Below are 12139 nucleotides of genomic sequence, written 5' to 3' on the forward strand. Positions count from 1 at the left end.
CAAGGCGGGCGACCTGGAGCCTGCAAAGCCTACGGGAAGTTGGTGGGCGGGCTGAGGGCCGGGGCGGAAAAGAAGGGGGGGGTCTAGGGGGCGGGGCGGAAGGGAAGGGGGAGGGGCCGAGGGGCGGGGCGGGGAGCGCGGGGCTGAGGCGGGCCCTGACGGTGGGAGGAGCTCGTTGCGTGAACTGTCCCCGCGGGCGGGAGGTGGGCGGGCTGTGGCCATCGCCGTGGTTCCCGTAGTTGTGGAGGCCAGTGGCTGGAGTGTGCCCGGCGCCTGCAGCGCTCGCCTCTTCCCCCAGGGCGAGGCAGGGACCTGCCTTGCCCGCCCGGAGCCGGGGCTAATTGACGCCAACAGTCCGACCCCCCCCACCCCCCCAAGCTCCTTGAAGGAGCTGATAGCTGGGTGCCACCGCTGTGGCATAACTCTCAGTGTCCCTGTGTCTCAGCGCTTTGGGAATGTCGGAGGACGGGATACGATTTTGTTCGCATCGTGAAGGAGTTGCCCAAAGTTGCTGGGTGAAATTTCCTTTAAGGATAAAATTATTTTCTCATTTTGAATCATCACTGTATCACGCTCATCCCGTTGTTTGTTGATTTACTCGAGCGGGCACCAGTAACGTCTCTATTACACTCAGCCCTGAGATTTTAGCAGCCTCTCCTTACTCGTCTTTCCCAACCACTAGAGGCTCTCTCAGGGTCAGGGGAATGAGACCTATCCTTACTGCTTTTAGCATATCAATTAAGGCATGGGTAGCTTGCCAAGCTCTGCAGTGCAGGCAGGATACTCTGGTAGCTTGCCTGGGTTAAGAACCTGGAGCAACACAGACATGAGCTATAATTTTGAATTATAAGTGAGAAAATAAAGCCTTTGTGGCAGCCAACGGGATTTTTTTTTTTTTTTTTGCTTTTTGGGTAATACCCAGCAGTGCACAGGGGTTACTCCTGGCTCTGCACTCAGGAATTACTCCAGGTGATGCTGGGAGACCATATGGGATGCTGGGAATCAAAACCGGGTCGCCCGCGTGCAAGGCAAATGCCCTACCTGCTGTGCTATCACTCCAGCCTCCCAACGGGACTTTTAAGATGCTTGTTGAGTCGTCTTCCCTGCCCTTTGCTGCTGCCATGACACCACGGCTGTGCCTGCACGGTGACCATGTCCTCGCAATGATGCCGGGCCAGCGGGGTGGCTGCAGCTGGACACATCCAACATGTGAGTCAGCGTATATAGTGCAACAGCCCGTTTCATTAACAAATCAAGGCAAAAGAAAAGGGACGGCTTCTAAATTTATGGAAAGCAAACAACTTTTTTTTTTTGCCTTTTTTGGGTCACACCTGGCGATGCACAGGGGTCACTCCTGGCTCTGCACTCAGGAATTACCCCTGGCGGTGCTCAGGGGACCATATGGGATGCTGGGAATCAAACCAGGGTTGGCTGCGGGCAAGGCAAACGCTCTACCCGCTGTTCTATCGCTCCAGCCCAACAACATCTTTTACATTCTGATGGAGTCACGAGATTTTCTTTGCTTTCATTTACTTTTGGGGGGTTCAGAAGTGGACTGGAGTGATAGCACAGCGGGTAGGGCATTTGCCTTGCCCTCTCAAAAAGTCTGGCAAGCTACCAAGAGTATCCCATACCCATGGCAGAGCCTGGCAAGCTACTCTTGGCATGTTCGATATGCCAAAAAACAGTAACAAGTCGTCTCACAATGGAGACATTACTGTGCCTGCTCGAGCAAATTGATTAACAACAGGACGACAGTGCTACTTCTTGGGGGGTCGGGAACCACTTCCTATGATAGCCAACCAAGCCAATTGTTTCAGACCTGGGGCCCAGCAATGCAAAGCTGCAATGGCCTAGCAGGATGGTGATCTAAGCTTTACAAAGCTTTCATGCTTAAGTTTCGGTTATACAATGATCAAACACCCATCCCTTCAGCAGTGCACATTTTCTGCCACCAAAATCCCCAGATTCCCCCACATCCCAACCCTTCCCCTACCTGTGTAGCAGACAATTTCCATAATACTCTCTCTCTACTTTGATTACATTCAATATTCGACACCAGTCCCACCATTACTATTTGAAATTTTCCCATCACCACTCAAACAGAGGAAGTAATTTCTTTTTTTTTTCTTTTTGGGTCACACTCAGCGATGCACAGGGGTTAACGCCTAGCTCTGCCAATCAGGAATAACTCCTGGCAGTGCTCAGGGGACCATGTGGGATGCTGGGAGTTGAACCCGGGTTGGCTGCGTGCAAGGTAAATGCCCTACATGCTATGGAAGTGATTTCTTGATAAAAAATTGGCCTCCAGGAAAAAATGTGATGCTCTAGTACCCAAGAAACATGTAATTTTTGGATGCCAGAATTTAATCCCGTGCTGATACTGAATAATAGAAAGCCATGATTCTTGGTGGTGGAATATGAGCACTGGTGAAGGGATGGGTATTCGAGCATTGTATAACTGAGATTTAAACCTGAAAACTTTGTAACTTTGTAACTTTCCACAATAAAAAATTAAAAAAAAAAAAGAAAGCCATGAGAAGAAATCAATGCTAGTCTCCCAGGAAAATAAGGACACTAGGCAGGAAAGGACCTGTATCCTCCCAGGACCACAGATGCTCCACTGACTCCATTAGCTCCATGTGGTTTAAACCCAGGATTTTGGAAGTCACTCCAAAGAAAGGCAGGTGAGGGGCTGGATCAATTGCACAGCAGGTAGGGCGTTTGCTTTGCACTCGGCCAACCCGGATTCAATTCCCAGCATCCCATATGGTCCCCCAGCACTGCCAGGAGTAATTCCTGTGTGCATGAGCCAGGAGTAACCCTGGTGCATCACTGGGTGTGACTCAAAAAGCAAAAAAAAAAAAGAAAGGCAAGTGAGCTCTACAGAAAACTCTTGGGCAAATGAGAGGGGAAAGGAACAGGTAGGCTTGGATACATAAACAGGAGCTCAAATAAACTGTGGTATTATGGTGTTTTCAAGAGAGAATGACTTGGAAACAGTAGTGTGGAAAAAAAAAAACAAAACAACAACAAAAAACCCCAGACCCTCAAAGTGGGTTATAGACCCAAATAGAAATGCAGGGCTTAGAACTTCTGGACACAGAGAGTCTAGGTGACCTTGGATTTGGTGATGAGAGTTTTGGTGCCATGTGGAAAGGAAGATCCATGAAAGAAATGCACATATCAAGGAATCTGCAAACCAACAACCACATGAGGAGGAAGCTGACTGCAGCTAATGTCTGCCAATTTAGGACCCAGAAGTGGGCTTGGATGTAGCTACATCACACAGGTCAAAGTGTGTGATGACCCTTTCTGGGTCGACCCCGGAAAGATCGACCCCAGAGGCAACTGAACCACTTTGGACACGAGTGGCGCCCCCAAAATGCCTCCAAACTGTGTGCTCGGAGCTTCTGGCCCAGGCGCTGCCGGCGGGGTATGCTCTTTTCTCTCTCAACTCTTTCTTTTTGAATGCAGCGAGGCAATAGCCGGTTTTTAGACTATGCAGGAAGCCTGGGAAAGCCGATGGGGCGGGACTTCCGGATCCGCCCTGTGCCGGCCGACATTTAAGCACAGAGCCATGTGGGGACACTCCTTTCCGGCCCCACGCGAGATCGACCCCGGAGGCAACTGAACCACTTTGGACACAAGCGGCGCCCCCAAAATGCCTCCAAACTGTGTGCTTGGAGCTTCTGGCCCAGGCGCTGCCAGCGAGTGATGCAATTACCAAAAGAATTTTCCCTGGACTTCATATAGAAATCCAAAACCGCGCGGCTGCGATTGCAGCCGCGCAACCTAATAATCTCTTGATTGTCAGCAACGTGTAAATGTTCCTTTTTGGCAGGGCTTACCGTGGGGGGAAACTCCAAACAATAGTACTGAGTTTTTTGTTGAAGGGTAAAAGATTGTAACGATAGAATTTTAGGCAGAATTTTCCCTGGACTTTATATAGAAACCCAAAACCGCGAGGCCTCGGCAGCCTAATGTCATCTAATCATCAGCAATATGAAATGGTTCCTTTGTAATGGGTTGGACTTTGGGGGGACCATAATAGGGTTAAAGTTTGTAGCGATGTGTAATTTCTGGCTGTACTTTCCCTGGACTTTATACAGAAATTCAAAGCCTCGAGGCCACTGCCATGGCTGCGCAACCTATTGTCATTTAATCATCACCAATATGAAATGGTTCCTTCTTAATGGGTCGGACTTTGGTGGGAAATCCTAACAAGAATAGTAAGTCTTTTGCTGAAATATTGAAGGCTACCAAAGTGGTAGCCATCTCTATAGACTGAACTAAGCCATATCCCCACGCCGGCTAAGAAATATCCTTCTTTCTCGGGAAGAAACGCGGCGTGGCATTAACCATAGTATGATGTCCATTAAGCTGACACGGACCTGGTGGCGTGGGAATGGGATACAAGGGAATAAATTATTATGTACTTGGAACAGCGGGACGCTGGTGGAATCTCGAGCCGAGGCCGATACCAGCGTATTACCTTTGGTTCCAGAAACTGCTTGCAGACATTCTACTAGGCTATCAACTAAGCCAGAGCCCCACGCCGGCTGATGACGGGAAATAACCATCTTTTTTGGTTTGTTTTCCCTTTGTCAGGCAGCGTGGTGATTACTAAACAGGCGTGATCTCGGTGGCGCGGGACGAGGGGGGAAAAAAATAGAAAAGTTATGTAACAAACAGCTGGACTTAATATCTCTACATTCTCAGCAATGGAGAGCCATCAAATGCTTCCTTGACAGTGGGACTGTCTTTTCTTTTTTGGGGGGAAACCCTAGCAACAATAGTGAGTTATGTGTTGAAACATGGACTGTAACCAAGATAAAGCGTAAACGAAGTGAAACTTTACACTTACAAGGGCGGAGACTGGGGGGGCGGGAGGGGGCGGGAGGTATAATGGGGTGGTTGGTGATGGAATATGGGCATGGGTGAAGGGAAGGGTGTTTGAGTATTGTATAACTGACAATCCTGAGAACTATGTAACCCTCCACATGGTGATTCAATAAAATTTAAATTAAAAAAAAAAAAGTGTGATGATTTCTCCCCATTTGTCTAATGCTTCCCACTCAGTTTTCTAGTAGGTCTCTAAAAGGGGAGAGGGAAGTGAGCTAGGACCACCAAAGAGCTCTCATCACTTGGAATATTTAAAAACAGGGAGGGATATATGACTCAGTGAGAAAGTGTGTGGGGCCCTGAGTTTGAGCCCCAATACAGAAAAGTAAATTATTCAAAATTAAAAGAATCCACAGTGCTGTCACTTAAAATTTATTGTTTATTCATGCATTAAAATAGCTCTATTATTATTTTAGGGTGACTTGCTAAATTAAATCAAATCATAATTTCATGATAGGTATCAATGTTTGATTATTTAATACATTGAAACATGATGAAAGTATAAAATACAGCTTCATTTGATTAAGACTTGACTGAAGTGTGATGAGGCAAAGCGGTGCTTATGGGTTGGATTCCAGTAGTTGTTTGGTGGCTAAGTCCCAATCTTTACCCAGCTCAAGTCGTTGGCAGATAGATGGATACTGTCCTTCAGTTTTTCTTACCCATTCACTTGCTTTCTTGATTTTCTTAAATGCCCAAGGAATATGCCTAGATTTTTAAAAAAGTTTCCATCAATTTTAGAATATAACTATATATGCCATGTAATGTGGTCCCAAAGCAAGCACATTACATCAAAGAAATTCATTCAAACGTTGAACTGTTTAATAAGCACCATTCTCTTTCACATTTTATGGAAGTTCTTATAATAACAATGTGGTGCTTTGAACACATGTGATACATTTTCAAGTGTACTTGGTGGGTAAAACATATTCTAATACTCCCAGCTTTCTGTTTTGTTTGTGCATCACTCCCAGCTCTATGCTCAGGGATTATTCCTGATCATGTACAGGGGACCATATGGGATGCTGGGGACTGAACCTGGGTCAGCCACGTAAAAGCAAACATCCTACCTGCTCTATAGTTGCTCTGTCCCCACTTTCAGCTTTTTTTTTTTTTTAGCTTTTCTGATTTCCTTGATACTCTCAGGGCAATGCAAGCTTCTTCAATTCTCTCTCTATATATTTATTAAGATCCTCTTTCCAGGGGCCAGAGCACTAGTACTGAGGATAGGGCATTTCCCTTGCACACAGTCGACCCAGGTTCGATCTCCAGCATCCCATATGGTCCCCTGAGCACCGTCCAGAGTAACCCCTGAGCATCACCAGGTGTAACCCAAAAAGAAAAAGAAAAATCCCTTTCTATTTATTTTTGGTTTTGTTTTTTTGTTTGGTTGGTTGGTTTTTGGACCATACTGGCAGTGCTGAGGGTTTACTCCTGGCTCTGTGCTCAGGGACCACTCCTGGGTGCTTAGAGGACCATATGTAGTGCATAGGATTTGAACCAGGGTCAGCTGCACGCAAGGCATACCTTACACCAGTACTATCTTTCAGGCCGCTCTTCCCATTCTTCTTGATCTAAATTTTATACATTTCTTTAAGAACAAACTCAAGAATTTTACAAACTAGACTTTCTAGACTTCAATTTTTCTTTAATTTCTACAATACTACCTACACTCAATTCTATTGGTTACCTGCAGAATACCTGAGACTCTTCCATGAAACTGACTCAGATTTGATTCTATCACATAAAAACTTGCATAGAAAAAGTATGCACCAGATAAAAACTTCAAAGTTGGCTAAAAAGACAGTACAGGAGTGAGCCTCGCACGATGCTGCAGTGGACCCTGGCTCGAACTCCAGCATCCCATTGCTGGGTGTACCCCTTCCCCCAAAAAATTTAAAATAAAAAAGAGAAAAGAAAAAAATTATAAATTTGAATCTGAGCTTTCAGGTGCAAATGAAGTTATATTTGTCAAGTAAATACTTTAGAATATATTTTCTTTAGGATGTTATTTGATGGTTTGATATAAACCTTTAAATATTTCAACAAAAATGCCTGAACGTGGGTTTCCTTTGTATTCTTATTCCAGGCCCTGGAGTTGTTGAGAGAACATGTCTGGCCCCAACATCTAAAACAAACAAAACCCCCAAAAAACAACCTCAGAGGGGTAGGAGCAATAGTCCAGTGGGTAGGGCGCTTGCCTTGCATGTGGCCAAGCTGGGTTCAATCCCGAGCATCCCATCTGATTCCTAAGCCCCACCAGGAGTAACCCCTGCAACACTGCCAGGTGTAGAACAAACAAAAACCAGAAATCACACAGCATCAATATACTATAGTGGAAAGGCACGAACTTAGGACACAATCTGGGCTCCTCTGAAGGCTCTGACTAAACTCTCAGGCCCATTTCTTGAGCAACCCAAGAGGCAAAAACTAGGCAATTTCCTCTGATTCCTCTAGAAGAGCACTGGCTGTATGGTGTCTGGAGCCCTTTGGGAGGTTTACTTAAGAAATGGTACAAGAATGGTACAACTCATTTTTTTTATGAGTTTTTCAATACTATAGTACAAGTTACCCGAAAAGAGAAGCGTCATTCAGTTTCATCAGTGATCTGATTCCCTCCTGCTCCATGGCGAGGCAAAGAAACTGCAGCACGAGAAAAGTGGCGATCAGGTCCAACAGACACTCTCTTCCTTTTATACCTAACAGTGAAAAAAAAAAAACCCACATTTATTGGGAACTGCAATTCTAACAGTGACCATTTATAATCATCCTGCTAGGAAATGACTAGGTGGGACCCGGGAGAGAGCTCAAGTGGTGTGCGCAGTCATGTTGCTTGCTGGAGGCCCAGGCCAGCCCTGACCAGCAGGGCCAGGCACACAACCAGCCAGCTGCAAGCTTCCCCTAAAAGCAGTAGGCATGCTACTGAGAGAAAGGAAAAGGAATGATCAGGCTACAGAAAGAGCTGGGTGGGCTAGAGAGCATGCTTTGCAAACTGAGGTTTGGGTTTGATTCCCAGCACTGCATGGTCCCCTGAGCACTGTGAGGAGCAACATGTAAGCAGAGTCTGGAAATGCCCCTACGTACTACCACCTCAAAAAAAGGAAAAAAGAAAATTATAATAAACTATAATACATTAGGGGCAGGAGTGATAGTAAAGTGAGTTGGCATTTGTCTTGCTGCAGTCGACCAGGGTTCGATCCCCAGTATCCCTTATGGTCCCTCAAACACCGCCAGCAGTGATTCCTAAGTGCAGAGCCGGGAGTAACTCCTGAGTACCATCAAAAACAACCAAAAGAGAAAAAAAACTATAGTACATTAGATAGATATCATAAAACATTATAACATTTTTCCAGGTCTCAAGATCCTCAGTTATTAGATTGTCGCTTTTTTAAAAATTTCCTGTTTGGCTTTTGGGCCACATCTGGTGGTGCTTAGGAGTTACTCCTCTCTGTGCCAAGATGATTCAGGCACATACTCAGTGCCGGGGACTGGACCCTGGTCAGCTGCATGCAAGGCAAGTGCCCTACCCCTGTGCTATCTCTCTGGCCCATTAAATGTTTAAATATGATGTTTAAAGAAAAAAATGAGGACGATTGGAACATAAGCCTATTATATTATCCTCATAGTTGTCAGAAAAATGAATTCTATCCACAGATCACTTCCCTTGATGCCTGCTATAATAATACATGTGCACATGCACATACACACAAATGCACATAAAAACATACTAATCCATTTGTAATCAATTGATATGACTGTACTGAGCATATTGTTACTTTTCATGATCAGTATTGCTGAGTTGAATTTCTAGACCCAAGCTGAAATTACTCCTCCCTAGGTACTAACTCAGAAAATCAAAACCTATAACTTTCCACAAAAGATATCGTCAATTTCCACACACACGGCCACATCCAGCCACCTCTGAACTTTTCTGTTCTTTTATCTTTCTAAGGTCAAATGTGCAGCCTTAGTCAATCCACTTATGCACAGATTTTATTTCTTGACTTATAATAGTTATGTCCAGATAAACAGGATTTTTTATTTATTTATTTTGGTTTGAGGACTACATCCTGAGGCTTTGCACTCAGGAATTATCCCTGGTGCTGCTCAGGGGACTATATGGGAAACCAAGGATCAATCCTGGGTTAGCAGTGTGCAAGGTAAGCCTCCGACCCCAGGATTTATTGTTTTATCACTATCACTATCACTATCATCCTGTTGATCATCAGTTTGTTCGAGCAGGCCCAGTAATGTCTCCATTCGTCCTAGCCCTGAGATTTTATTTATTTTTTATTATTATTTTTTTAAATTTTATGCTTTTTAATTGAGACACCGTGAGAAAAGTTACAGGGCTTTCAGGATCAAGTCTCAGTCATACAATGATCAAACACTCATCCCTTCACCAATGCACATGTTCCACCACCAAAAACCGCAGAGACCCCCCCTCCCTCTCCCTCTCTGCCTGTGTGGCAGGTGATTTTCACTTTACTGTCTCATTGACTTGATAACATTCAATTTTTGACAGAAAACTCACTATCATTATTTGGAGTTTCCCCCCCAACAGCTAGACCTGTCGGAATGGCATCATTAGATCGTATGTTGTCTATTGTAGATAACAATGAGCATATGATGTTGTATGGTAGTGAAAGTGGCCACCCAGTTTTGGGATTCTGATATTAAGTCCAGAGGTATTTCTGCCAGCAGCTGCTGCATTCCGAGATTGGTTTGTGTGCCTCTGGGATCATGGTTGTTCTCGATTGGGGGTGCTGTTCGTGGGAGGCCGCTTGGGGTCTCATTTGGGCAGAAAGCAAGGCCAGTTCTGCCCCAACCCCATTGTGAGATTTCCCATGCGTCCCATCATTGCAAGTTCCTACCTTTCTGTCCAATTGGCACTAAACAGTGGCAGTCACCATGCTGCCGAGAGGGGAAAAGGACGAGGACAAAAACTCTTTCCCTCCCGGGGCTGCATGGGACCATAGTTTAGTTCAAAGTCCACGAGTGTAGCTGCCAGCAGCTGCTGGGTTTCTGTGCCTCTGGTATAATGGCTACTCAGGGGTGGTGGAGCCGTTCCTGAGCGTTTTCTTTGAATATCAGGAAAGGTCTTACGCGGACTTGTGGTTTGGAGAGATATCCCAGTCCCACATACCGGAGCTGCGTTAGTAGAAGCTCAGTGTCGCCAGGACTCCATCTGGAGAAGGCGGGGACTCTGCACCTTCTCCATCTGGTGCCCTGGTGTTGTGTTGTTGGCCAGTCTGGGGTCCGGAGCATTCTCTGGCTTGCGGTGCCACTGGCCCGGATTCTTACTGCTGACTCTTGCGGCAAAATGGCACCGAGGGCGGGTTGAGGACGTGACTTCTGGCAGCAGGGGCAGGCTGGAGACTGGGCTGGCGTCGCCCTGTTCCAGTGCCCCCATGCATTTTGGAGAGATGTCCCAGTCCCACATACCGAAGCCATGTTAGTAGAAGCTCAGTGTCACCGGAACTCCATCTGTAGAAGGCGTGCTGGCTGAACCTTCTCTGTCTCTAGCCCTGAGATTTTAGCAGCCTCTCTTTACTTGTCCTTCCGAACGGTGCTGCATTACAGGCTCTTTTGGGGTCAGGATAATGAGACCCATCACTGTTACTGTATTTGGCATATGATATGATCAAACACCCATCCCACGGGGAGCTTGCCAGGCTCTCCCGTGCCGGAAGGAAGCTGTCGGTAGCTTGCCAGTTTCTCTGAGGGAGAACCAGGCTATAAGAGGTCAAGCGGCCATGAAGCCTCACACATGAAGGAACCGGCAGAGAAACCCAGGTGTGCGGGACCCGGGACTGAGATCTCCAAGCCTGCTTGGATCAGGCCTAGGCCTCTTCCACCCAGATCCCCTATTTTCCAGTAGCTAGGCAGCACACCCACAAACTGCCCCTGGCAGCGTGTAATCCCATCAACGGCCAACATTGTTTTATCAATCTTTAAAAAATCTGTTTTTATTTATCATGATTTCCTTCTTTAGTTCCAGAAAAATTTTAGCACTTGGGTCCTTTTTAATTTCCTTCCTAATTATCTTGGTGATGCTCATAGGCTGTTTCTGGTTCTGTGTTTGGGAGAGATTCCTAATGGTGCTCAGGGGACCACATGTGGTGTAGGGGACTGAACTGGGGCTAACCACAGCGAGGCAAGCATCTAACTCTAGTCCAGTCTTTCTGGCTTCCACCAGGGTACTTTTAATAACTTGTGTTGGCAACACCACCACATTAAGGCAGGTTCCTGGGTCTGTAAATAAATATGTGGATTGGAACTTCTTTTCTGGTTGATATTTGACTATTACAGATATAAGAAATTCACTTCTAATTAAGTTATTAAAAGTTTGGTTTTTTGGTTTGGGAGGGCCACATCTGACAATGCTCAGACTCTGCACTCAAGGATCACTTCTGGTGGGGCTCCAGGGACCATACAGAGTGCCAGGGACCAACGCAGGTGGGATAACATGGGGTTTGTCCTTTTAGCCTTGCTGCAGGGAACTTAGTTTACCTTAAAGCAATGGCCTTTCTGTATGGACACATGAAGACAGTTAATATTATGCTTTGTAACTTGGGAGCTAATTGACTCCAATAATATTTACTCCTGGGCATCTGCTTTCTTGACTCAGTTCCCCTTAGTTCCTAGCATCCCAAAAGCAGGGTCCTGACAAGGGATGGAATGGACCCAGGGCAAGCTCTGAGCTACCCTGGCATCAAAATGGGCCAGGCCAAAGCACCACAATACTCAACTATATGTTGAAAGCATGGTTATAGACAAATGCTGTCATGATCCACAAGTAAAGACAAGACTAGGACCCTGCTGGGGTTAGGAAGATTAACCTGACCTGAGGACTGTAGTCTAGAAAATATAATGAGATGTCCTCAGAAAGAACCAAACTTTAAGTTTGATACATCTCTTACTGTGCTCATACAGAATGACATTGCTAGAAATATTTGAAGTAGATTTACTACAATTATTTAAGTGGATTACTAGCTGAGGAAGGAAGAAAGGGACACACCTCGACACACCCTTGTTTGGACCCCACCCTTGAGCAGATCTCTGGAGTTATCTCCTTAGATGAGATTTTGTTAATCTCCTGGAGAAATGGTTCTACCCCTTTTTGTTGATTTGTTAATGTTCAACCCACCTTTGTGTTACTGCCCTATGTGATTGCTATATAAACTAAGACTGTGGGGGAAGAGAGAGAGAGAGACAATACAGACAGAAGAAG

The 12139-nt window shown here is 45.7% G+C and overlaps 1 protein-coding gene across 2 annotated transcripts in view; it reads right to left on the reverse strand.

The window, feature by feature from the left end:
• Positions 1 to 1003: 1003 nt before the first annotated feature.
• The window catches only part of PARP4 (poly(ADP-ribose) polymerase family member 4), a 96142-nt gene continuing 85006 nt past the window's right edge, over positions 1004 to 12139 (reverse strand). The window contains exons 33-34 of one of the 2 annotated variants that reach the window (XM_055139998.1): positions 7478 to 7604; positions 1004 to 1192 (exon numbers count right to left, since the gene is read on the reverse strand). In XM_055139998.1, the coding sequence (XP_054995973.1) occupies positions 1078 to 1192; positions 7478 to 7604 (242 nt within the window). In that variant the 3' untranslated portion in view covers positions 1004 to 1077. Of the gene's footprint in view, positions 1193 to 5266; positions 5614 to 7477; positions 7605 to 12139 lie in introns of those variants that run through there. The other variant, XM_055139995.1, reaches the window with a different exon arrangement.

Source organism: Sorex araneus, chromosome 1, assembly GCF_027595985.1.
Source record: "Sorex araneus isolate mSorAra2 chromosome 1, mSorAra2.pri, whole genome shotgun sequence".
Lineage (NCBI taxonomy): Eukaryota > Metazoa > Chordata > Mammalia > Eulipotyphla > Soricidae > Sorex > Sorex araneus.